Source organism: Poecilia reticulata, linkage group LG3 (assembly GCF_000633615.1).
Source record: "Poecilia reticulata strain Guanapo linkage group LG3, Guppy_female_1.0+MT, whole genome shotgun sequence".
In the NCBI taxonomy this organism is placed as follows: Eukaryota; Metazoa; Chordata; class Actinopteri; order Cyprinodontiformes; family Poeciliidae; genus Poecilia; species Poecilia reticulata.
Window position 1 is genome coordinate 23,057,585 of NC_024333.1, and position 27,111 is coordinate 23,084,695.

General features: G+C 38.1%; 2 protein-coding genes across 3 annotated transcripts; one reads left to right on the top strand and one right to left on the bottom strand.

Annotated features, from left to right (window-relative positions):
- The first annotated feature begins 1,076 nt into the window (after positions 1–1,076).
- On the top strand, positions 1,077–16,640 carry LOC103462700 (paired amphipathic helix protein Sin3a-like). 2 transcript variants are annotated; one of them, XM_008405641.2, is made up of 21 exons: positions 1,077–1,283; positions 3,921–4,145; positions 4,264–4,452; positions 4,572–4,678; positions 4,835–5,150; positions 5,240–5,494; positions 5,581–5,733; positions 6,526–6,681; positions 6,796–6,882; positions 7,009–7,127; positions 7,216–7,441; positions 7,666–7,782; positions 8,422–8,660; positions 8,735–8,918; positions 9,507–10,095; positions 10,819–10,988; positions 11,130–11,303; positions 11,383–11,475; positions 12,363–12,457; positions 14,314–14,521; positions 15,761–16,640. In XM_008405641.2, the coding sequence occupies exons 2-21, from the start codon at positions 3,960–3,962 to the stop codon at positions 15,977–15,979; spliced, it is 3,882 nt and encodes a 1,293-aa protein (XP_008403863.1). In that variant the 5' UTR covers positions 1,077–1,283; positions 3,921–3,959; the 3' UTR covers positions 15,980–16,640. The 2 variants fall into 2 exon arrangements, with proteins under 2 accessions (XP_008403863.1, XP_008403864.1); XM_008405642.2 differs by having other exon boundaries at positions 5,243–5,494.
- LOC103462699 (cellular retinoic acid-binding protein 1) lies at positions 16,640–25,723 on the bottom strand. Its single transcript, XM_008405640.2, has 4 exons — positions 25,563–25,723; positions 24,501–24,679; positions 24,134–24,247; positions 16,640–18,715 (listed from the first exon to the last, which is right to left on the bottom strand). Exons 1-4 carry the CDS (start codon positions 25,630–25,632, stop codon positions 18,662–18,664), a joined length of 417 nt encoding a protein of 138 aa, XP_008403862.1. The 5' UTR covers positions 25,633–25,723; the 3' UTR covers positions 16,640–18,661.
- Positions 25,724–27,111: the final 1,388 nt, after the last annotated feature.

The window sequence follows — 27,111 nt, forward strand, 5'->3', positions numbered from 1 at the left end:
AGAATCCCTGCTGACAAAAAAAAAGGTCTGTCTCACTTCTATCCAAAAAAGAAAAATACCTCTTAATTATCCCACAGACCTTTGAGAAAATAAAGGTCTGTCTTATCTCGTTAGTATTACTTTTTGTAACATGTGCACGCTGTTACACCTGATCTAATAAAACATGCAGCATTTCTGAAAGGGAATTACCATCACAAAAATCTCATGGAGCACTTCCATCAACTAATCCTTCTGCATTAACCATCAATGCACTTTTGGGGTATAAAGTTGGCCACTATTTGGAAGATTCACTACTGCTCAATATTTTGTCAGTTCGTGGGTCATGCCTCTCTCTGTGTAGTTTGCTGGAGTCCCAAAGCCTTATAAAAATTTCTAATCCTTTTTAGACTCATAGATGTCAATGTCTTTGGTTCTTATTGGTCAAATTTCTTTAGATCATGGGATTTCCAATCTTTATGTTGTAAGATATAGTATAGTTTAGTTGGGGATTTCTGAAATCAGACCAGATTACTACCAGAAATCAGGTCTGGATCTGTCTAGTGGGACTGGATTTGGGAACATGTTCCGACAGATTATGTTTTCCCCCTTAAAAAGAGAAATCATAATTTGAAAACCATATTATGAATTTATCCTGGCTGCCTTTAATATTCAAAAGTGTTTGATTCAAAACATGTAACAAACCTGTAACAAACCCTTTTTCACTGTGCTGTATGTTTTAGAGATTTTTTATTGTCTTGATTTCGTCTTCTCTTTTCCGCACAAAATGCTGCTAAATAATGTTTTTTTACATCAACTTATGCAATATTTAGAAGTGTCAGAGGTGTGAAGGATGAGTGGTGTGTCTTTTGAACCTCTACGGCCACATGCACATCGGAAACTGATCCGTCCCTGTCTGCATGTCCATCTACTTGACAGCTACCCTCGCACTTTACGCGCTCATAGCCCTTATTTTGATGCCTTTAGCGAGATTGTTGCTCACTAGGGTTACTGTATTTGTTTTCATTCTGGAATTCTGACCAATCCCAGCTCGATGTGGGCGGAGACTTTGCCGCCTTCACAGCAGACCACGCCCCTATGTTCAAGGAACAGCGCTTCATACATACACTGTTGTTAGCGACGTAGCCACTACAGTCAGTTACATTTCTCACATTTACGTTTGCCAACGCTTCTCAAAACTTTCCTTCTTTTTTCATCACCGCCTGATAAATGCTGGAGTAGCAGTTTTCCAGTCGGGGATCCTTTACATCGGAGTGCAAAGTTGTAGTTGTTGGCAGCCGATCTAGGTAAGTTAATTTATGTTAGCCGAGGGTTCCTGTGGTAATGGGGTTTGGTTGTTGTGCTAAGGTAGCCAGCAGCAACATAACCTTGCCGAAAAGACGTAAAAATTAAGCAGGCGCTAGTCGCTTTTCGACTGTGATGGAATCGTGTCGCTCTGTTTTATTCCATCTTAAAACGGAGGAATTCAGCAGCGGTAACGTTAGGCTGCAGCGCCGAGAACTTACTGAAGCTAGTCGCCAATGAGGCTAGCAACGTGAATTAGCCGAGAGGCTAACGTTAAGCAGGCTAACCTGATGTATTTTACTGTTAGTTGGTTTTTGCCTTTTCTACTTAAATGTTTAAGTGAGTTTTGTTAAGAGACTATTGTTGCTGAAAGAGACTGTTTTTTGAAACTTTATCAGCAAATTTAACGCTCATTTGAATGTGTATGCGACGTTTGAAAGCGCAAGCATTAGCTTGCTAGCGGTCTCCGTGAGCTAACGATACTTAAGATTAGCTAAATGAATGACTATCAATATAACTTAATTCAGGCAACGTGGTGTACTGTATACGAAAAGTGACAAAACGATCGCTTACTGTACGACTGTAAGTAAGTTTTCTTACATGTCTTCTACCCAGCAGAGAGGAGAGGGTAATGTCAGTTAAGCTCATCAGATGTTTGAATAAAGTGCTCTTTCAGGAATAACCCGACAGTGACAAGTTAGTACTTTCTGGTTCTGTCTCGCTGCCAACTTATAGACACCATCATAACTTGCTTGCCACATAAACTGAAACGGACGAAAGTCAACGTCAGCCATCAGACCAGCGAAAGCGGTCATCTTGCCGAAAACGGATAGCTCGGTGTTTAGCACGGAGGGGGAGGGGAGGCGAGAGCGCTGCAGCGAGCGACAGTGCCAGCAAAAATGGAGGCATAAATCGGATAGATGTTCGTTTTTTTGTTGCGCTGCTGTACTGATATCGCAGCCTTTCGCCGTCTGGCGTGTTTGCTTCTCGTTTCGAAGAAGAAAAACCGAAGCTAGATGTGACAAAGACACACTATCTGCGACTGAAACGTTTACGCTCTAACACCGTGTTCTTCCCAGACGGTGGTGTAGGGCAATGAGGCACAAAGACTACCCTCCTCTAGCTAAATCCGATGACGTTTACTTAGGGACCGTCAAGAAATTACTTTCTATGTACAGCTGTGCTATTTTGTAAAAAAAAAAAAAAAAAAGAAAGAAAAAAGAAACGTAAGATATATTTAAAGCACGAAGAAAGGCTTGAATAACCAGCTATAAAATAGCTTGACCAGTATCGTGTGCCACTGGAAACGGCAGAAAACAAATCATATCTGGACCAATGTAAAGGGATGGGAATTAATGTGCAGCCACCTAATCAATAAATGAATCTCCAATAAATATTAAACTAAATAGCATTTATGAGAAATTATAAATTTGGAGCTATTAGAAGTAGCAAAAATATTGAAACCAAATCTCATCTGAAAATGCTTTAAAATAATTTAAAATTGTACATTTTACAAAGTTTCTGTGTAGGGTAAAATGAATGCAGTTGAAATTCTGTGATTGTTTAAGATTGTGATGATGATGATGATGATATTGGTAACATTTACCTGCTGTCTTCACTTTTCACTCATTGTCATGATCTCCCCACCATTTCGCGCTTTTTTTTTTAGTTGTTTAAAGTTTCWTTTGCTTTGACTATAAAGTGCAGGTTATTTGTTTAGCTTTCTGACCGTCATGCTAATCCGGGTGAGTGTTTGTATCTGTGCGCTGCTTTACCTGCTGTCTGATCCTCCGTATGTCTTTTTTAACTGCAGTGAGCCTCGATGTAGCCAAACTCCGTCAAGTATGGCATTGTTTTTATGCCATATTAGATTCGTTGTGTAGATGCATTTTGAGTGCTTCACCCCACGTGCTTAAATTTTCCGCCGCAACACGCAAACTTCCCCATTCACTCAGTGCGTTATAGTTCCACATCGCTTAGGATTTGTTGCTGCGCGTTTGCGCAGAGTGAAGGAAAGAGGAGACCAGCTGCACAGGCAGGCTGCGAAATGAGATKCAGGTGATCTGTTTGTGTGATCGGCAACAAGAGACCGTGATCGCCGATTACCGATCATACACCTTTTCACGGAAATCGGCCGATTATGATCGGTGGTCGATCGATCGGCACACCTCTAACAATAACATAATGGTTGTTTTGTAATGTCTCTGAATGATGATTTAATTGTATTGTTTGGTCTGGACCCAGGAAGAATATTCTCTACTATGATATGGTATCCTTAAATAAACAAATATATCATTGGCATGTCGATTGTGCTCCCTCAGTACTTAGGATGCAGTACTGTACAGAATCTAGACTGTTGTTATTGAAATGGTGATTGCAGTTTAGTGTATTGTGCTGTTCTACTTGCTATGAATGATGCATATCCTATTAATCATTGCCGGTTGAAAAAATATTACTCACTATGTCGCTAATAATAGGCTAATAATCCAGCAACACGGACAGTTGCGCTGTTCACTGTTTTCTGAGGTGTGTCAGTGGGCGTTTCACAGTTTTAAATCCTGCACTGCCCTAATGACTACATTTAGAAAGTGAGAAAGTTTAAGAAATATTCTCATGTTGTTGTTTTTTTTTCTTTTAAGCTCTAGTAAAGTATGCTCTAGTCTGAGTATGTGTATACCATGAAGAGACGTGCAGAAGATCCAGAACCGATTTTTGTGCAGCAGCAACCACGCCGTCCCCCAGTTCAAGCTATTGGAGAAGGCTTTCAACGGGCCCTTGTCCCGGCCCCACCTGTTGTTGAGGCTGCTGCAGACACCATGCAGCCCTCAACTGGTATACAGTACTCTCTGCCCCAGGCCTACCAGGTATGATATGAGGCAAATATTTACATTCTAACATTTTTTTTAAAAGTCAATGACAGTTAGAAACCTGCTTTTTATGCAACAAGTATTTACTTGATTCTGTTCTATTTCTGCCTTAAAGGTGCCTACTATGCCTCAAAGCACAAGTGGACATGGGCACAACAATGCCACACCACATATTGGCCCTCATACACATAGCCTGGCTGTGCAGGCTCAGGGACCTGCAGTGGTCCCAGGTCATGTTCATCCCCCCACACCCATAGCTTCAGTTCAAGGACAGCAGCAGCAACAGCAGTTTCAGCGGTTAAAGGTTTGAACAACCAAATGCTTTTGGCTTAAGATGTCAAAAAATATTTGTTTGATAATGCATTTCCACAAAAAAACAGATCAGGGAATATGCTAATATTTTTTTTACTTTTTGCTTTGTAGGTTGAAGATGCCCTGTCTTATCTGGATCAAGTAAAACTGCAGTTTGGGAATCAACCTCAAGTTTATAATGATTTTCTCGACATTATGAAAGAGTTTAAATCCCAGAGGTCAGCGTTGTTTTCATGGGTTGATTCTGAAAAATAACAACAAAAAATAAACAATAATACTTCTGTGTTTCAAATTCACATTCAGAATTGATGTTTTTGAGTTTAGTTAAAAGTACTTTAGGTGATAATATGGTGTCATTGATTCTGTTTCTGCAGCATTGACACTCCTGGAGTCATTAACCGTGTGTCGCAGCTATTTAAGGGCCACCCTGACCTCATCATGGGTTTTAACACTTTCCTGCCGCCTGGTTATAAAATCGAGGTTCAAACCAACGATCTGGTGAACGTAACTACACCTGGTCAGATACACTACATTACTCCTCAAGGAATATCGGTACAAAACATCCCAGCAACTGGAGGACCTAGCCAACCAACTAGCCTCCAACAACACCAGAGTCTCCCACAGACCAGCCCGCACACCACCACTACCCCAACTATCGCCACTCAACCTGCTTTAAACAAAGCCAGCAAGGTGGAATACTTATTCACCCGTCTGTTGATTGTAGTAGCTTGTGGTGGTTTAGTGGCATGACATATTTTTTGCGTTGTCGTTTCTCTCAGCAGCTTATTCAGTCTCCGGCCCACACACCCACCAGCCAGCCAAATCCATCCATCCCGTCGTACGCCTCACCACGTTCTCCTTCAGTTCAGCCCCACACTCCGGTCAGCAGCACCCCATCCAGCGGGCCACCTCTCCAGAACAACCAACCTGTGGAGTTTAACCACGCCATAAATTATGTCAACAAGATCAAGAACCGCTTCCAGGGCCAGCCGGACATCTACAAGGCCTTTCTGGAAATCCTGCACACTTACCAGGTGAAAAATATGGCATTTTAAAATCTCTGGAGCTTCTGAAGAATGTTCAACTCACTCCTGCTTTCTTTGGATTCTAAATATTTTAGAAAGAACAGCGGAATGCTAAAGAGGCTGGGGGGAATTACACACCAGCTCTGACTGAACAGGAGGTTTACACTCAAGTGGCCAGACTTTTTAAGAACCAAGAGGACCTACTGTCAGAATTTGGACAGTTCCTGCCAGATGCAAACAGCTCAGTGGTGAGTCTCTGAATGCAGCCACAACATCGTTATGCAAAACTAACTGGGTCAGTGTTTTATTAGTCACTGGATATGTAATAAAAATAATTATTCAGCTGTTAAGTACCACTGGATCTTCAAAAGTTAAAGATTTAGAAGAAGAAATCTTAAATACCTCCAGATTTTCCCAAATAGATCTTAAATTTCATTTAGTTATACCTTAAATTTGTTTGTCATCAACATTAAATACATTACCACACTGACCAAGTTAAATTAGATTTAATATATTTAGCTGAAATAACTGAAATTTTGGTATTTGCCTATAACTTACATGTGATTACAATGTTACTGTGTAAAGGCCTTTGCTAACTGCACTATGACTCTCATAACGGAGACAAAAGTGCCAAGTCGAGCAGGGTACAAAATTATGAAGCTGGACTAATGTATGTTTTAAATTTAAATCATAATTGAAATTTAATTGAGATAAAACATGTGATAATCTTAACCAAGACTCAGAGTCTCTGGTTCAGAATTTCATAACAATTTATCCAAAATGAGGATGTTAAGTCAAACACTTTGTTTGACATGCAAGACATTGTCTTTGTCTTGCATGCTTAAGAAAATTCTGAAGCTTTTATTTGAAATTTAATGGCATAATCCAGATATTTTACTTAACATGATTGTTTATATTTTGTTGAATTCCTTTTTGTTAAGGTTCTCAGAAATGTTTTCTGAAACAAAAATACATTTGGATTTCTGTTCTTTTTCTATTTTTTTGTTTTGTCTGATCGTGATATGCACTTCTCTGTGTAGTTGTTGGGGAAGAGTCCTCCAGACAGAGCAGAGTCGGTCCGTAATGATCACGGTCCCACAGTAAAGAGACCCTCGCTGAACAACAAACAGAGACTGAACCAAAATGGTCTGCCAATCAGGAGACCTGCTGGAGTGGGATCCACACCACCTTTCAAGGTACACTAAGACATCTATCAGTGGATGTTTAAAATAAAATAAAGGTTGAACATTCTGTTATGAATTGTAGTTTAGCGAATGTTTAACTTATGAAACATATTTAAACTCTTGCAGAAAAAGGCGCTTGTCATCGGCAAGGCCCACGGCATGGCTGAAGTCGGTAAACTCAACACAAGCACTGAAACTATGTTCTTTGAGAAGGTCAGCCTTATTATATTTAATAATATAAAAAAATCTAGCTGGAAGTAAAATTTTGATGATGTTTATGATATAAAATAATCTAAAATCAACTTTTTTTTTTTTTTTTTCTGAAACAATAAAACGCAGGTGAAGAAGGCTCTACGGAGCTCAGAGGCATATGACAACTTCCTCCGATGTCTGCACATCTTCAACCAGGAAGTGATTTCTCGCACTGAGCTGGTCCAGCTAGTCATCCCGTTTCTTGGGTAAATCTGTGGCTTCTTGGATATCTCTTGTACCTGTAGACATTAGTCTAGTAACGTTAACCTCAAGACTATCCTTGTATTTTCACAGAAAATTCCCAGAGCTTTTTACTTGGTTTAAGAACTTCTTGGGCTACCGTGAATCTAGTCACGGGGAGCTGAGCCACGCAGAGAGTTTACCCAAGGAGCGTTCGACAGAGGGCATCGCCATGGAGATCGATTATGCTTCCTGCAAGAGGCTGGGATCCAGCTACAGAGCACTGCCAAAGAGCTATCAGCAGCCTAAGTGCACAGGAAGAACACCACTGTGCAGAGAGGTTAGAGATGAGTTAAATATGTCCCATCATGTTACCAAGACAACTTGGAAAAAAAAAAAAATCTTGTGTATGTTAAATCTGTCATTGCAGTCAGATACGTTTAGATATTCAAGTTTTTTTTTCTTTTCTGTGTGACAAAAGGTCTACTGATCAGAATAAGAAATTAAATGAATGAAATTAGTTGATCCGTTATCTTTCAATCTGAATTAAATTCTTTGTTTTAGGTTTTGAATGATACATGGGTGTCTTTTCCATCCTGGTCGGAGGATTCCACATTTGTGAGCTCCAAGAAGACTCAATATGAGGAGCATATTTACAGATGTGAAGATGAGCGCTTTGAGGTGAGGAATAATCATCCTGGTCTTTTGCAGATCTGGTTCAATGTCATATTCTGTCTCTTAGCAACCTTGTATGTGTTTTATTGGGGTTGTGTGAGAAGGACCAACACAAGGCAGCATGTCATTCTAAGGTGATAACATAGAACAATCGTTGCAAAACTAAAGGTGACATGGATCTCAGCAGGCTCAGTGAATAAAATATGTGCCAACATCTCTCATCCTAAAAGGTTAAATACATTGATTGGATAAGTTTCAAATATTTTTTTTTTTTTTTGTGAAAATTGAGGAATGTTTTCTTCCAGTATTGCCCTATTTTTCTGCTTTAGCCATTCTATAGCCAACTTTGACCACCATTACCCCTGTCTCTGTTGAAGAAAGGCATCCCCACAGCATGACACTGCCTCTACTATTTGAGTGAAGTTAGTTTTTCTCCATAAATAGCATTTTGTGGGTAGGATATGCCTTGTATTGTGCCGCCACATAGAATCACAATAAAAGGCTTTGAGGTTTGTAATTGTAACTTGGGGAGGAAAAAAAACATGGAAAACATAATTTTTTTTCTGTTCAATTTGACGTCTGGGTAGCCAGGGACAACTTGACACTTTCAAAAGAGCAAATGTATTTTCACTGTATTCTCTGCAGCTGGACATTGTGTTGGAAAACAACCTCGCCACAATACGAGCCCTGGAGACGGTGCAAAAGAGGCTCTCCCGCATGTCGGCTGAGGAGCAGCTGCGATTCAGGCTGGACAACACGATGGGCGGCTCTTCCGAGGTCATTCACCGCAAAGCCATTCAGAGGATATACGGAGACAAAGCTCCCGACATCATTGACGGCCTCAAGAGAAACCCTGCCGTGTCTGTACCCATCGTTCTGAAAAGGTAACTGTCTCACTTTTAACTTCCCCAACATGCCGTAACCCCATGAATCCTAACTCGTCTCATCACCTGTTCAGGTTAAAAATGAAGGAAGAAGAGTGGAAAGAAGCACAGAGAGGGTTCAACAAAATCTGGCGGGAACAGAATGAGAAATACTACTTGAAGTCACTTGACCACCAAGGCATAAACTTCAAACAGAATGACACCAAAGTGCTGCGCTCCAAGTCTTTACTTAATGAAATTGAGATGTTATATGAAGATGTAAGTAACTTTACTGATATTTATTCTATGTGTACTTGATTGCAATTGCTTTGGAGGTTTTTGTTGTTGGCATAATCAACTCTGTATGTTACTGAAACTAGAGGTTTGCGATACTGCATATTAATTTGGTATCAAACTGATACCAGGTAAATGCAGAAACCGCATCGGCAATAACAATACTGATGCAGATATTGTTTGATTAAGCTTGATAAATCGTCAAACTGAGTTTAAGACGTTTTTGTGTTTTTTTTCCCCCCATTTTAATTATTTTGTTCAAACCTTGGATAGAAAGTGTACAAAGTTTATAAGTATCTGCAGAATATTTTAATAACATAATATGATTTGTGTGCATTTTTCCTAGATAAACAAAATGCAAAAAAAAAAATGTGTATGTTATAAGTCCTGTAAACAACAAGCTGAAAATATATAGCATCCAGACCAATAAGGGAGTGTATGTGTAAAAAATACATTTTACAGCTGACGGAAACTAGAGTCGTGAAATTATGTCGTTTATGTTTGTTACCTTCTATAAGACGTAAATGGAAAAACTTCAGAACTGACTTCAGTTTTCTGTGCTGTGTCCTGTAGCGCCAGGAGCGCGCCTCGGAGGAAACCGCCGCCCCGCCCCCCAGCGGCCCTCACATGACTCAGACCTACGACGATAGCCAGATCCTGGAGGATGCCGCCGCTCTCATCATTCATCACGTCAAAAGACAAGTGGGCATTCAGAAAGAAGACAAGTTCAAGATCAAACAGATCATCAATCATTTCATCCCCGACCTTCTGTTTGCGCGACGTGGCGAGCTCTCCGACCTGGAGGAAGAGGAGGAGGAGGAGGAGGAGGAAGAAGAAATGGAGACGAACCAAGACAGCCCCAAGAAGCACAACGGCCTGCCGGGCCGCAGCCCATCCAAATCCAAGCTCTTGTTCTCCAACACGGCAGCTCAAAAACTGCGGGGCACAGACGACGCTTACAACCTGTTTTTTGTGAACAACTATTGGTATGTGTTCTTCCGCCTTCATCACATCCTCTGCTCCCGTTTGCTGCGGATCTACGGGCAGGCCGAGAAACAGATTGAGGAGGAAACCCGGGAGCGAGAGTGGGAAAAGGAAGTGCTGGGCCTGAAAAGAGACAAGAACGAAAACCCAGCCATCCAGCTGAAGATGAGAGAGCCGAGTAAGAACGAGTTTTAAACTTTATCTTTAGAACTCTTTTCTAACTCGCACAGAGCTTCTATATCTTCAGTCCACTTAAGTTTGCTAATGCTCACAGCATTCTTAAACATTATGATATTCATCAATGTTGAGGTTGCATGCTTTCCTGAAATTGTTTTCTTCCCAGTTCCATTTATTGGAAGATAAAATAATTTTATTGAACATCAGATTGTGTTGAAGTAGACATGAACCAAATCTTTTAGACGTTTAACTTTTTACTTCTGTTTGCAGTAAATATTTGGTCGTAGGTGTCAATAAATGGTTAATTTTAGCTATTTTTCAGTTTTTTTCATGAAGCAGTTGCATTTAATTCCAACAACAAAGTAACACAAAAAATACAACTCTTTTTTTAAGATCTGTTTTTCTTGTAGAAGATATTGCCGAAAAATATATACTACAAAAAACATATACTACAGCAAAAAAAAAAATTGTTTATAATTTTTCAAAAATTGTGTAGTATTTTATAATTGTATGGACTGAATAAAATTGTCTTTATATCTTAAAACTCTTTAAAAAAATGTTTGACGAAATTTTAACGTACAAGAAGCAAACGTTAAAATGAAATGCATTTCTTTACAACTCTTTTTTTAAGATCTGAGCTTAACTAAGGATTTCCCTTATATTACAGCTACAGTTTATATTACAGTCTACACCCAAGTAACTCGGTGTTGTTTTGTGTCTGCAGTGGATGTTGATGTTGAAGACTACTACTCCGTGTTTCTGGAAATGGTGCGAAATCTTCTGGACGGGAACATGGAGCCGGCTCAGTACGAGGACTCCCTGAGGGAAATGTTTACCATCCACGCCTACATCGCCTTCACCATGGACAAGCTGATCCAGAGCATTGTCCGGCAGGTCAGTACTGTAAAAAGCACTGCAGAAAGAAATGTTCTTTTTTTTTTTCCCTTTAAATTGTCTTTTTTTTCCCTTGTTGTTGTTTATAGTTCATGTTTGACTTGAGAAATGTGTTGCATACTAAAACCAATATGTTTTCAGCTCCAGCACCTCGTCACCGATGACATATGCGTGCGTGTAACGGACATGTACCTGACTGAAAGTGCCAAAAAAGCTACAGGGGGCGCTGTTTCCACACAGACGTCCAGAGCTACAGCAGAGGGGGCCTACCAGCGGAAAGCGGAGCAGCTGATGACAGATGAAAACTGCTTCAAGGTATCAAACAGGAGTTTAAAAAGGATTGTACAGCAGTCCTTATAGGAGGTCAGCCACTGACTGCTGCTGTTTTGCACAGCTGATGTTCACGAAGAACCGAGGATCTGTGAGCGTGGCGATGGAGCTCCTGGACACAGAAGAGGAGAACTCTGATGAGCCAACAGATGCAGAAGTAGGAATCAAAAAGATTAGGCTTGTTCTTTTTTTCTTTTTTTTTTTTAACCCACTCGTCATGTTAATCTGCAAGTTGGCAAGTGAATACATACTTAAAAAAAAAAAAATCACATTTTGATTGCTGAGTATTGTGTATTTATCTGCACTCTAATCAGAACATTCACCAGTTAAACTTTATTGAAAGGTGAGAGATGAATTGTGTGTCATGGCAGCAATTATAATGTTACTGATCTGTCCATGCAAATGCAATCTACATGCTAAGATCCCAGTTTGCAGATGATGTTAGCTAGTACGAGTGTCCCGTTGCTAATTTTTCACTTCGATACCAATATTGCCGATTTGAGTACGGGACAATACTGATATTGACTCAATGCGATATCGGCATGAATCATGCATACTTTTATTTTTCTTTTGTATTTTGGAATTTTAGAATGGCTTGATCAGGTGATATTAGTCAAACATAACAATAGTCAACAATAGGTATGAGAACAGCCAACCCATTTATTATTAACCAATATCAAAGATTATAGATGCAGGCCCATAAAATCTGATGATAATTTTTTGGCTGATATTTTACAGATTTCCAACATCAGTATCGGATCAGCTAATATTCATCACTGGTGTTGCATGGTTTTTCTGGCTCAAGGAAGTCATCTTTACAAAGAAATCTGCATGCAGAATTTTTTTCTTCATTTTTTTGGTGTAATGTCTGAGTTTTTAAATAATTTAAATTGTCAGCCATTTTTGGATGCTATGTTTTTTTTTGTCCATAATATTTTAAAATGGGACAATACAAATTAAGAATTTAGAGCCAAAAAAATAAGAAAGACTGTGTGTAATTTTTCCTCATTTTTTCATTTTGTTTTCTCCTCTTTCTCTTCACAGAAATGGTCAGACTACGTGAGCAGGTACCTGAACTCAGATTCTGCTTCTCCGGAGCTACGTGAGCATTTGGCCCAGAAACCAGTTTTCCTCCCCAGGTGAGACTCCAGACATGTCTCCCTCCTGTCTGTTCTCATCAGACTTTGCTCTGAGGCTCTTGTTGCATCATTTTACAACATGTCAAACAAGCTGCCAAAAGCAACTCTTTACCAGAGATAAATGCAAGGCCAGACATGCAGAGCTTTTTACAATCAAATATAATGTGGACATTGTAAGCTCTACTGTTTTAGTAAGAGAGCCACACGGGTTGCAGGAGTTTAGAGTTTACCAGAGCGTAACGGTTGAGTTCTTAGTGTTGTTTTCACTTCTAAAGATGAACACTGCCTTTCATGGGAGATTGCACTTTTTTTGGTCATCGTTTTAGAAAAAAAAAATCTACTTATTCATTTATTTACTTTATTTTTTAACAGAAATCTTATTTATTATGAAGGACTTTTAAAATATATATTGTTTTGGGTTGATTAAGTTGAAACTTTTTTTACTTTTAAAGAAAAGGAAGAATGAGTTGGATTTTTCACTTTGCAATTCAATGAGAGATGCACCAGTTAGTTTTCTGGTTGATTTCCTAATGCTCAAGTTAAATTTAAGTTTCTCTTTAGTTCTTCTAATGTTGGCTTGAGAGACCAAACTATTAACTTTATTATCTTAACTCAAATCTAAAATCTGGGAATAGCGAGGTCATTTTTTTAATCTTGTCATACTCTTTGTTTGTGATTGTATACAGTGTTGTATTTGACATCTGTTTGCAACTTTAAATGGCCGGAGGTTCTTACCCCAGGGTCTGCTGGGGTAAATCACACACCACAGTTGCAGCTTTTGGGAATATATTTTTCATCTCTGTCAAAGAATAATGGTTATTGTAATAATTTTGTTTGTTTTATAGAAAAAAAATGTTGGTAAAACAAATGGTCTGAAAAATCTGTACAGAAAAATAGGGTTTAATAAAATGGATGTTTAAATTATTTGTTCATAGTCGTTTCTTTCCTGATGCTAGAAAGATGGAATGTTGCCTCTGAAATCTGTTATTTCTGCTGTTTTTCATTCTTTTGAGCACAAACAAAATCACTCACTGTTGTGTTTTTTCTCAACTCACTGGTTCTTGGCTATAATTTTTCATCGGAGCCATCTTTTTTTTTTTCCTCCGTATCATCAAATGTGGAGGGGATTACTAGCATATTTGATTAAAGAAATAAGTCATTGCATAGATTCCCAATGGGAGGGAAATTCCTAAAGTTCTGTTTCCATTGTCACGTTTCATCCTTCTCAATACATATTTCAGATATGTATATGTCAGGCAGCAGTTTTCTAGTGTTTCTCTTCAACAGTTTATTTTATAAATTGGCCTCACTGTCATGTCTTTTAAGTGGAGCCCTGAATGCAAAAAAAATGCTTCACGGCTTCCGTCCTCACTCATCTATCCCCTCAGCGGTAAGTACACATTTAAAACCTTGATTCCAGTGGGATGAATAATTGCATTTGTTTTGGCTCCTGCACAAAAATGGGATCAATCAACACTTGTTTAGTTTTTATAATTTTATTTTTTTTAAATCTGAAAAATGTGTCTGTGCAAAAAAAAGTAAGAGCACAGTGCAGAATTATTACGACTCGTGCTTCTGCTGCTCCTTTAGATCCACATTTCCCTCGAATGATTTGACTCCCTAAAAATTAAAGCTGATACTTGGTGAGTTGGAATGCGTTGGTTGGAAAAATTCTGTTTTCTAAAATATGATTTTTTTTCTTTGCCTGCATATTGTGTCAACAACATATTTTTAAAAAAAGTGATTTAAAGAATTGTACTCATCAATTTGTATGATACAGATTTCAGAGTATTTTTTTTTACTCTATTCTGCTTGTTTATATAATCTAATATTGTTTTTTGTATTTTCCTGTTAAGGAATCTGAGACGGATACGGAAATGCCAGAGAGGATGGGAGCAGCTGCAGCAAGAACGCATCACTAAAGGCTCCTCTGACAAGTCGCAGGATGGCAGCAGTGAGCTGAAGATGGAGTGCATGTTCAAACTAAACTCCTACAAAATGGTTTACGTCTGCAAGTCAGAGGACTACATGTACAGACACACTGCGCTTTCAAGAGCTCATCAGGTGAGAACAGGCAGCTTTTTTCTACTAAATTAAATATAACCACTAATGTAATCATTGTTTCCACTCGGTCGATAATTGCTGTCCGATCCTTTAACAGCAAGGTGGTGCTGCTAATTCTCAATTGGACTTTGTGTGTCTTAAACTCATTTGCAGCTAATTAGTTTTTTATAAGATCACCACTGTTGTCTTTTAGCAAGAAAGTCCTTAGTTGGAACACAGTTGTTCAGTCTTTCTGCATGGATTTTACATTAGGGCAGAAGTGATTAGTCGATTTAATTGTGAAGAATTGATTATTGAGAAAATGGATTAATCATTACCTTGAATATACACAATCAAAAAAGACAATTTTCTGAAAGAACACACTCAGAGCAGTGAGTGTGTTTTTGATCCAAAAACATGGATCAATAATAATAATTATATATATATATATATATAGCTCAATAAGATGGGGATTCTGTGAGAGAGGAAAAGGTTTGTGAGGTTTATGAATTAACAGAAATTATGAAAATTAAGTTGTTTTTTTTAATGTCATTCTCCATCAGCTTGAAAAATTATAACTTGTAATTAAGAAAAAATTTACAAAACACATACTCAGTTAAAACAGTTAAAAACTGGGCATAGCGACTTCTCTAATGTAGCACTGGAGCTAGACTGCTAGACTGTGTTTTACATACTTTCTTTAGTCTTTCACAAGACAGATTATAGTTCACAAACTGTTTTCCAGACTTCAGAATAAAAGTTTTCTTTGCTTCAAAATTTGTTTTCAGAATAAATAACAGCTGTGTTCAACTTAATATTTTAAAGGGAGCTCATGAACTCAGTTGATGTCTTTAACACAAATCAGATGAATGAAGTATGCTGAGACAGGACTGATCCTTTTTGTTTCCAGCCTGGATTTTATGAGGATCTCTGATGCATCTGAATAGCTCAGGTTCAAAAAGGAACGCTGGTTGCTGAACCCTATCACTGCCAGTGTGTGTTGTTTTATAGTAAATAATTAAGTTGCATCAGACATGTGTCTCATGCTGCCGATGCGTGTTTGATTGTTAATTATGTTTATTCCTGGTTGTGATTCGTTCAATGTTCGGATTTTTTTTAAAAAACAACAGATTTTCAGTTGCAGCCTGGATGATCAGGGCAGATCAAGTGGAAAACTGGCCAATTAGTCACCGGATGATTTTTCAACTAATTTCTGTACTTTTTGCTTATTTTTTTTCCCTCTCTTTTGTGTGGCTTTAGTCCCACCAGCGGGTGAACACACATCTGCACGGCCGCTTCCAGACTTGGCTGGACTCCTGGGCCCAGAAGCACGTGACGCCTGAAATGGCCACCAACACTCACAAGTGGCTAATGGGAGATGTGGAAGAGGGACTGTTGTCATGCACCACCACCTGCAGCCCCGAAGTCCTCCACTATCTCAACATCAACAAGTACCGGGTGCAGTACAGGACACTGTAGTTCAAACAGTTTAAACGCCTGCACATGTCAAAACTGCCAGAGGTTTTTTCTCCAATCTTCCAAAACTGGACTCTGCTGCCAAACGATATTGGTTTTTACTTGTTTGTTTTCTAGTTCAAGATTTTTGCTGCAACTCCTGCAACAAATTTATTGGAAAAAGCCACCCATCAGAGTGCTAATATGTTCGATAAAAACACAGGAAGCGGCTCTCTCGCTCTCATCTGGGCTAACGTTGAATTAAGATTCTCATCCCCAAAACTAAACAACTGAAGGATAAAACCGTTGATGTTCTGTTAACTCCGGCTGTAAACCTCTTTAGGCTTTGAATGTTTCCAGTTGGGGGTGAAGGCAAAACGATGCACTATACATACAGTATAAAAATATGTATTCAACATTTCTGGCACCTGGTCGACATTAGTACCATGTCAGCTCTGTGTGTCAAGAACAGTAATTTATAATTGCCCAAAATGTTTCTTGTAAATATGTTGTTTATAATTAGATTTTTTTTTATCAGGTGTCATTGGTGTGTAGCATACAGTTTATAAAAATATATATAGTGTCAACATTTAGCCAGAAGATGCAAAGACTTTTATCAAAAAAAGGCAAAGTTTTACTGTTTTTTTTTTTGTTTTTTTTACCAAAGGAGGTTATCTACAGACCTTTTTTTTATTTTAGTGTGCTGAACATCTTTTTGTTTAGTAAAAACAAAAAAAAGAGAAAAATTACACATTTATAACTTAATTGGATCCCTTTTATGTGCATTTCTATTGTCGGTTTTTAGGACAACAGTTTTAAGATGATTGAATGTAGCTGAGTCGGAACAGCACTTCAAACTTTTTCTTGTTAATGAACTTTTCAAAAATATTTACAATCCGTGCAGGATGGTTGGTGGTATCTCAGACGATCGCTAAAAAGCTGGATTCAGTTTTATCTTTCATAGTCTGTCGTCAACAACAGCTCTTTGGGTAAATGTCAACGTTATGAATTGTGTGCAGTTTAAGGACAAAAAACACAAGCAATAATTTCTTGAGTCATAGTTTATTGAAACTAACTTGTATTTCTTGCTGGAATACAAACGTGGATATGGAATGCCCATAAAAAGACATTTTTTGGCCCTTTTTTTGCCTTTTAATAAAATTGGAAATGTTTTTGGATATTTTAGATGAGATTAGATGGAAGAGGGAAATCCTTCATATTTAATGCTGGAATGTGAGAGTCTCACATTAAAACTGTACATGTGTGCAACAGAATATCATTTAATTTCACACATGAAATGTTACATGGGACACAGAGAAGTTAAGATGAACATAGGCATCACTTCCTAGACAGTCTGTTTTCCTGAAGGTTCACTAAAGGCAGCGGTCGGTAATATAACCAGCTGCAGACAATCTTGAAATAGTTTAATACCTGGGTTTTTATTTTTCTATTTGCCGTGTTTGTTACAGAATTACAGAGGAAGTCCCGGGGGAGCCGATTGTACATACAGAGATTGTTTGTACCCTGTTTAATGTGTCACTTCTCTTGACTTATATGATGTTGTACATGAGTGTTAGTATGGTGTTTGGCATTAAAATATCCTTTGAGTAGACAGAAACTCGCTTGCCTTGGTTTTTAGTAACATTTTTTGTATGTCAGCCGTTTATCTTGGTTTTAGCTCTTTCTTCATGTTCTTGTCCGGATTCCCCTCGGATACTCCGGCTTAGTCTTATAGTCAAAATATGACGACCCAAAACTGCCCTAAAAGACTCTTTTCATCTCCATTGGATATGTGTGTACAGAAGAATGGATAGAGGATTCAGCATCAAACATTCTGAGCATTTCTATTCAGATTAGAACAGGTAGTTCTGCCTTTGTTGTGGGAAAAATAAAAAGGCAAAACCACAAAATTATGCACAAGAAAAAGTAAAAATCAACTTTCTAAATTATGTTTCTATACAAAAATGCAGCACACCATCAAGGTTAAAGTGCCTTGCAAAAGTATCCATACTCCTTGAACATTTTTACATTTTGTCACATTATGGCCACAAACCTCTTTAGCCTCTTTCAAGAAAACACTTCAAGGTGGGATAAGGGTATAATTTTAACATTGTTTTGTGACAGCAAGGGGGGGTATTATTTTCAAAAAAGATATACTAACCAGAGACATCAGGGATAAAGCTAAAGACAGGTTAGTAGTAGAAAAAGTAGACTTGGCTTCTGAAATGAAAACCCAAATTTTGAAGATTAAATTGAGCACCGTTTGATCTATTATCTGAAAAGGTGAAAGCGGAAGAGCAGCAAGACGAAAACCGTTGTTGAAACCAAAGCAGTTTGCCACGGCCATGTTTGGAGACAGCAGAAGAGAGGAAGGTGCTCTGAACAGATGATGCCTCATGCAAAATGTGACATGTGACCCTAAACTAAGCAAATTAAATACTATGTTAAACATTGCATCATCATGCTGGGGGATGCTATGTAGACAGGGCAAAAATACTCTAGACTGGAAAACTTGGTATTGTTTTAACTACCCAATTATCCACAAGCACAATACAAATGTCAGTTTTTCTTGTAGTTAAAAAAATGTAAAAAAAAAAAAAAGTAAAACAAAAAAAAGTTGTTGGTTTATATATACTTTTGCAAGGCGCTAAATTTCAGACATCAACAGGGTGTCAGTTGTGAGTTAATTTGGAGGAACGGAGATGTCTACTGTGCTCGTACGTAGATCCGCGTACAGATCACATCGTCTGCTCCAAAGATCTGAAAGGAAATGAGAGAGGAAAAAAAATGAACAACTTTATCATCTTTCCTAGATATCCTTTGTTTATCTTTAGGATCTTTATTCTTATTCAATTTAGAAGACATTACATGTGCTTCAAAGTAGTTTGTCCCAAACATTTCCCTTCAAGTCAGAATAACCAGTTTGAAGGTAAAACGGATGATTTTCACAGTAAATTGATATTTATGTTTGTCAGGATTCCTTTAACAAGCATCCATCTGCATAGGTGAGAACAGCTGTGGTCCAGAATAATAGCAGTCCTACATCTAACCAGATCAGTGTTTTTAGGAAAAATCTATGAGCTGTAGAACAATTTAATCTTATTTAAGGATGAAGGCAGCAAACATAAATGCCAACGACTGTCTATTCCTATCTGAAAATCAAATAAAAAAAGAATAACTTGCTTGGTGAATAAGTCAAGCAGACGGGAAAATAAAGAAATGTGGGACATGTTATGCTGCTCTGATAAAATGATCTCATACTTTTTGGAGGAAACCAAAGTCAGGAATAACGAGTGGAAAAAACAAAACTCCTCTTTTAATGGATCAGACTAGAACTGATATGAAGACTTAGCTGAGGATCTGCTCCAGGATGGGTGAAGTAAGGCCACAGTCATATGTGATCTAACTGTGGCAATGGAACTAGTACTTAGTAAAAAAAACAACAACATGGTAAGAGTGTTGTGTTTTTGCAGTGTATAATTTAAAACCATTTATTTTTCTTTTTTTTATGTCAGACAGGCATAATAAAAACGGGTAAATCAGCTGATTAAACTCTTTGAGTCTGTAAAACAATATTCTTCACAGCACTAACAGCCAAAGCGTTTTCATCATGTAGATGTTTTATTGTCACAACCTTCTGCTAAGAAAAAAAATGTTTTATTTCAGTCAACATGTCCAACTGTGATATATATACATCCATTCCTGAGCTTAAATCCCCTCAGCATCAAAATACATTTATCAGATCATCATAAGTTCAAAAAGTGGAACCCACATTTTTAAACTCTGCTGCTCCCCTGTTGTTGGTTAATTTACAGGTTAGATCCTGAAATCTCCATAATGGACAAAGCTCTTTTTAAAACCTGTCCTCCAACACACAGGCAGACAGTAGCAGAGGCCTTTGTTATTTAAATCGACTTTAATTAAGCACGGCAGCTGTCAGGTTTGCATTCTTCTTCACATGTTTTGTTGTCTGGAGTAAAACAAGTGAAACAGCGGAGCACCAGAGATTTATGGGCTTCTTAGGGAGTGTTGCAGAAAAAGGCTTAGAGCAACAGTACGTGTCATTACCCCAGGCGGTGCGGAGTGGGAGGATGTGGGGGGGGAGCGGTTGGAGGGGGGTTTAATTGAGCCGTGACGACTCCATCTGGCAGAGGGGTGTGATGTCATTAGCTGGAGGTAACATCAGGGTTCATTAGCGCCATTCATCAGGGAGGAGAAAGCTGCATCCCCTCATTCAGGCCAGATTCACCTGGCTTCCTATTAAATAGATAAAGGGGCTTATTTTGTTTTAGTTCTTCAGGTAATTTAATTAAGAATACATTTGAACTCAAAATATGAGCAAAATGTATACAAAGTTGCTTGCATAGAAAAGTCTAGTTTCCCCATTTTCCCCCCTCAGGAATCCCTTCAATGGTCATTTTGTTCCTCACTGAGAGTAGAAACCATTATGTCACCATCCAATGCTTTTTCTACAGTGGTAGAATGACAGTTTTTGCTAGAATGAAGACTCTGAAAATGTACATTTTGGTCTAAATAATTTTGCTGCCACTGATAATTACATTTGATCTGTGTCTGGTTTAGAGTCGGAGGTTAATCTAACCGATCTGCTCTCTTTCCTGCAGTGGAAAAAAAAAAAAAGTCACCCAAGGTTTAGATCTAGCTTCCACACAATTCTGTTCAATTCAAAGAATAATAAATAAGAGAAATTTATAGCTGCTCTGCTGAACGCCAATCTTAACTGAACCCTGATGTTTGTTAATTTTTTTTTTCTCCAGAAATTAAATGGCTGGTTGTGCCATTTTAAGTCCATTTCACATTTATACTCATTAGTTGCGCTTGCAACAAAGAGTATTTAAACCTTGAACAAAGTTCTTTTTAATAGCCAGCTTCTTTTATGAGCTGATGTTGATCTAAGTGGTTTGCAGAATGACTATTTGTCCAAGAATACACAAACATCATTTTTATGCGTTTCATATGGCAGCTACAATGCTGTAGCTTTTCCAAWCTTTGGCAATTCCAATTCTGATTTATAATATCTGACTTATAAATTCTTTTTTTCAACACAAACAGAAACATGAAAGAAAATCAGAGCACAGTTTTTGATTTTTTCCCCCTCCTTTCTTTTTTATGAGTTTCTGCAAGAACTCAAAAAGTCTGAACTATTATAACTTGCAATTTGTATGCCTTAATATAAATTCATATTGAAGTATATCAGGTTACACCTTAACCCCTGTTTTTTTGTTGTTGTTCTTTTCACTTTTTTGTATTCAGGAAACTGACTGCATCCGGGTATCCACTTTAAACGCCTACAAAACATCCAAATTATTCTGCGCTGAAACTGGCATTTTGTAGTTTATTTAGGTAATTAAAATGAGCGTAATTATTATTATTTTAACAATCCGAGCCTGCGCACCCAACCTTCCTACGTTCAGGGAATCTGTCTGGCCTCTGTTCTTACATTTGTGATCCTTTTGTTATTGTGAAATCGTTTTCTTTCCCTCTCCCCCAAACGACTCTATTCCAACATGCCTATCAGATTATAGTCTATCACTCCAACATGAACAGACAAACACACCCCTGTCTTAAACAAAAACACATTTAGAGAGAAGAAATCTTTCTGTCACATCTGAAAACCTACATTCATTCCAAATTGCTGCCTCTCCCAAATGTTTCCCTGATTGCCTCTCTGCAGAGGTGAGTCAGTGTCCACACAGAGATCTCCGTCCATGCCAAATCAGACAGCCTTTTCTGTCTCGCTTTAGTGTTTTGTTTTTTTTTGTTTTTTTTTTCCATGTCCATCTGGCCTGTAAACCCAGAACAGATGTTTATAAGTTTCTCACAATATTTTTTTTTAAGGCAGGATCTGGAAGCAGACGTGTTTCTGATGGATGCAAGGCCATGAAATGATAGGAGGAATGCAGCAACAAACGTATGTCTGCGAGACTTTCAATCTTTTCAAAGTGCTTCTTTATAGAAGTCATGAGAAAACTGAATGGTTTTTGTTTTCCTTGGAAATAAAATCGTAAAGCTCTGTTAACACATGCCTTACCTATGAAGGAATGTTTATGAAGGATCTGAGATGGGGAAATAATAAATGACTGGCATTTTCAATTTGCTGTGAGATTTCAAACCACTTCCTGGAACTGACACGGTTTTTGTTAATGAATGAACTTCTTTTCACTTCTCACAGTTGTTTCCTGTCACATTTTTCTTTACATAACATTTCCATTGTAGTTTGGAAAGAACTAAAATGTATCTTTTTGTAAAGATACATTTGCAGGCAAATCTGATTAAGTTAGAATCCAAAAACAAAACCAGTTCCATTGTTTCAGTTTGATGTGGATTTGCTACATTCACACTGATACATTTCTAGTGTTTACTTTTGCTCCCTTTGATCACTGTTGTGCTCAGAAAATAAAAATGCTAATTAAAATAGTAGATAAAATCAATACAATATAATTTTAAGTACTGAAATGTGCTGCTGAAAGGCAAATCCACATTCTGAATACCCATGGTCAGTTGTTGATCAGAGATTTAGGCAGGATTTATGTCAAGCCAGTTTGCTGACCAGTCAAACACAGTGACATCATGGTCTTAAGCAGGTATTGATACTTTTGGCCAGGTAGCATTTCCATAAAGCTTGTGATGAAAATGAAAAGATGAAGCTCTCATTAATTCCCTGATAGACGACTGTTCTGTTGTGGACTTGAGAAATACAGCAGACCAATTCAAAAAGGTGACATAAAGTCACCAATCATCAATGACTGTGGAAACTTCACCATGGACATCCAGCGATTCTCATTTTTTGCTTTTTTTCCAGACTCTGTGACCTTCACCTACAAATGAAAGATAAACTTTGCCTCTGAAAAGACGACATTAGAGGTTCTGACTTTGTTTCTCATTCAGGAGTGTCTTATCACAGGAAATGCAACAGTTATAACCTATGCCCCAGATTGCATCCTCACTTAAAGACTTTTCCTTCCACTGAATTTTCCATTAAAGTGCTTGGATTGAGCCAAGCGTCTTTTGTAGTGATGTTTTGTTACTCTCCTCATGGAAGATGACTGTCATTGACTGTCAGTTCTACAACTGTTAAGTTAACCGTCTAGCAAAGGCATAACATGACATTTCTGTGTGGAAAAAAATCAGTTTTCTATTGGTTTTATGTTAATATTCTAATTTTCTCAGAAACTCATGTTTGGGTGTTTATTACCTGAAAGCCATAATCATCAAAGTTATGAGAAATGAACACCCAAAAAATAATCACACTGGTTGTAATGATTTAGGACAGATTTGTCACTTTTGTGTTGGATTTCTTGAATGAACTCATACGCTTTGGACATGTTATGTTTTTAAGTTAAATGAAGCCATTTGCAGTTGGTATCACATCACTTATGAAGAGCAACACACATCTGTCAAGCTGAAATGACACGAGCATTTAAAATATGCATTTATAGATCTACTAAATTCCCAACTCCCTCAAAAACATTTATTCATTTCTTTTTGGTAGGAGTCATTAGCAGTACAAATAGGTGTGCTGCTGGTGATTTTGTAGAAAACATTTATAAACTTAAAAGAAATGTTTTCTTTTGTTTTAAACTGTTTTCTTATTACTAATGTTGGTATTTGCTGCAGTTTGTAGTGTGAGACTATGCAGCTACAGCAAAAAATGATTTGTATGAGGTCACTGTGATTACTAATGATTAGGTTTATGAATCTTATCACCAAAAAAACCCCCCTAACCAATACTTCTGCTTTTGGACCTGATCAAAGACAACATCTTCTGCAATGCTGCATATTTCATCACATAAAAATACATGATGATCTCCCCCTGCTACAATCTGATTCCCATCACACAAGTTGTTTTTTTTTTTAAATAAAGTACACACCGTTCCCTTTTCCAAACCCTGTGCTTTGTGCCCCGCTGTGAATAAAGGCAGCCATTTCCAAGTCTGTCACTTTGTGAAGCATCCAAACATCTGGTCTAAGATTCTGGTCCAAATCCATCACTAAGAAGATGAGCGTGTTTGAAAACCACGGATTAGGAAAAGCAAACAAAAAGAGCTTTATATAAATGAGACCATTCTGAAGAGTTCAAAGTGTAATCACTGCCTGAAACTCCAGATTCCCTCTTTTTTCTTTTTCCTCACCATTTTGCTATCTGAATTAAACTCTTACCAAAATGAGTTCCTCCCCTTTGAGTTCTCGGCTCCAGAAGGTTTTTGGACTGTTCCCGCTCAGCAGAGTCTGTTTGCAGTAAATCTTGTTTTCCGTCTCCCACGTGGCCAAACTCTGCAGAAGATATTCAGTCCAAGACGTTTTACTGAAATTCCACCTTCAGCTTCACCTGTCTGCAGTAAAATCAACTACCAGGCATCTGAACGTTGCCAGTTCAATGTGACTCTATCGTGAAGTCTAATAAGGAAACTAAAGTTTGATGTGTTTAGGTTTTAATTTCATACCCTATATTTTCTTATACATTTTTGTGAGTGTTTACTTTTGTTGGTGCCCGTTTAGATTTGCCACCCGTTGGTTTTTGAGTTACCTTACACTTTCTGCCATCCACCGTCTCCTCGTTGAACTCCTCGCCTACGATGAAGTTGATCTCCGTGGTGCGTACGGTGGTGGAGGTCTTGATGTAGAAGTGGTCACCGCTCTGTTTTATCTCCACGTGGGGTTTGGATGCAGCCGCCCCTGCGACCTTCCTCAGCATGGCGTTCACACCTCAGATTCAGACACAAAATTCAGTTCAAGCCTTCTTCTTTTATAAAGGTGACAGAGTATGTCACCTTTCTGACTCTGGTGAAAAAAATATTAATTCATTCAGTTTTAATTCTCCACTAATCTGGAGCAAACTTCCAGAAAACTGCAAAACAGCCAAAACACTGACATTCTTTAAATCAAGGCTAAAACCCTGCCTGCTTAGAGCTGCCTTTGGGTCATAATAACTGGAACGTTACCCCCTGTATTAGCTTTTATGTTTTAGGCAGCCATGCCAATGTAAAATCTATCACTTTCAGCTAATCTTTTTATTGTGTTTAAAAAGTAAAATGGATCCACCAGCAGCTGCATGTAAGATTAACATCGGCAGATGTTGCAGATGTGGAGATCACAGCACAAGGTGATGAGAGGGAGGAATGTTGATGCTGTCCACTTTGTTTGACTCTCCTGTAGGTTGTGATGAATTCTGTCCTCCAAATGGGAGGAAAAACTATTAACCCTCTGTCAGGGAGACACGGAGCGAGATGTGAGACTGCTTTGGTCTGTTCCCACTTTTTCCGAGAGTTCCCTTCCACTAATGCATACACCAAAAACATTCTGAAAAATGTTCAGGCAGAGTCTCGCTTCTTGCGGATTTTTATTCACAATATAATTTAATTGTGACAGAAATCAACAATTTTGAGTTAAAAGTAAAATACTAAAGAACATTTATGTGCACAGTGTATTTTTGATACAGCAAAAAGTTCTTATCTTAAAGTTTGAATCTGTAAATAGTTCATCTCTCCAGTTTTATCACTGAGCAAACAAAGCTTGCTACAGACTTTTTTTTTTATTTTCACAGCCATCTTAAAACACAAAAACATGAAAGAAAACACTAAACACTCACCCAGAGCTTTGAGCAACTCGTCAAAATTCTCGCTGCTTTTCATTTTCCAGGTGCCTGAAAAATTTGCCATTTCTCTCGTCCTGCTGTGTGCCGGCCGACGCCTCCTGTCCTTTGACTCCTCAGCTGCTTTTCTTTAGGTTATTTCTCTCCATCCATCCATCTCTCCTCTCCCTCCCTCTCTCCTCCCAGGGCGTAATGATCCGACACATCAAACCAAACCCCCCCACCCCGCCTCCACCTCTGCTTCCTCTCAACACACACACAGACGTGTGCTTACAGACATTTGCACACTTTGCTGGTAGTTTGCTCTGTGAGAGCTTTTAATGTTTGCCGATTGTTGCATTTATCGGTTATTTAAACCAGAGTCTCTCTCTTGAATGGGCTCCTTTTCCGTACATAGACTTTACTTCAGCTGACAATTAACTTGTGATTGTCAAAGTTTGAAAACCGTGCTTGGAAATTCATCATTAAACTAACAAAAACATTTATTTAATATCCGACAAAGATAACCAGAGTGGAAACGTAACACAGATTTCAAATTTTATTATTATGGAAGACCGATACCAATACTGTTTAAGTTTGATATGTTGTCAAGTGTCTGACCTTTAAACATGATTGTGATTTTTCCTTATATTATCTACCAAATACTTATTTACATGATTCTTGTACATTTTTCCTCAATAAAAAAAGGGCAAAATATTATAATTTGAGAGCAAATTCAAACAAAAGAAAATTTGGGGGTAGTGTTGAGAAACTTCAAAAATAAAATATAATTTCAACATGGAATCTGAAACTAAAGTATCAAGGTTAGCATGCAAGTATACATCTTGTACTGATACTGACTTGGTATTGGAACTATCACTATTTTGAATCGATCTGCCCACCTCTAGTTTGGACTTCAAACTCTCCCATTCATTTTGCACCGTCTCTTTCTTATTGTTTATTGACAAATGCTGATCTTAACAGAGGGAAACTTTGACTGCAGAGCTTTAGATGTTGTTCTGGGTTCTTTTGCGACCCCGGTTGTCATCCAACAGCACATGGATGTGTCCATGTGCTGTTGGGAGTGATTTTGGAAGGACAGGCAGTCCTGGGAAGGTTCACCACTGATCCATGTTTCCTTCATTTTTGGGCTCTTTGTGGTTCACTGGAGTCCTGCAGCCATGGAAACAGCATTTGCAACATTTTCCAGACTGACAGATGTGAATGACTTTGCTTTTCATCTATTCTTGAATTTCTTTAGACATCGCCTTATTATCTATTATTATATATCTATATGTCTATCTATTAGCCTTTTTCATGTTGTCAGACAGGGGCTTTGCAGGTGATCATGGCTCAGAAAGGGAATCACTTGTATTTTTGATAAGTACTGTAGTCAGTAGTTTTGATTGGCTTATTGAAGAATTAAAACATTTAAACGTAACAAAAAAAAAAGAAAAAAGAAATTTGTAATGTGATATTTATTTACAGCACTGCAGTAACTCCCTATTAGCATCATTTAAACAAAATCTAAACTATCATTTTACTACATGGATGATATTCCCAACAC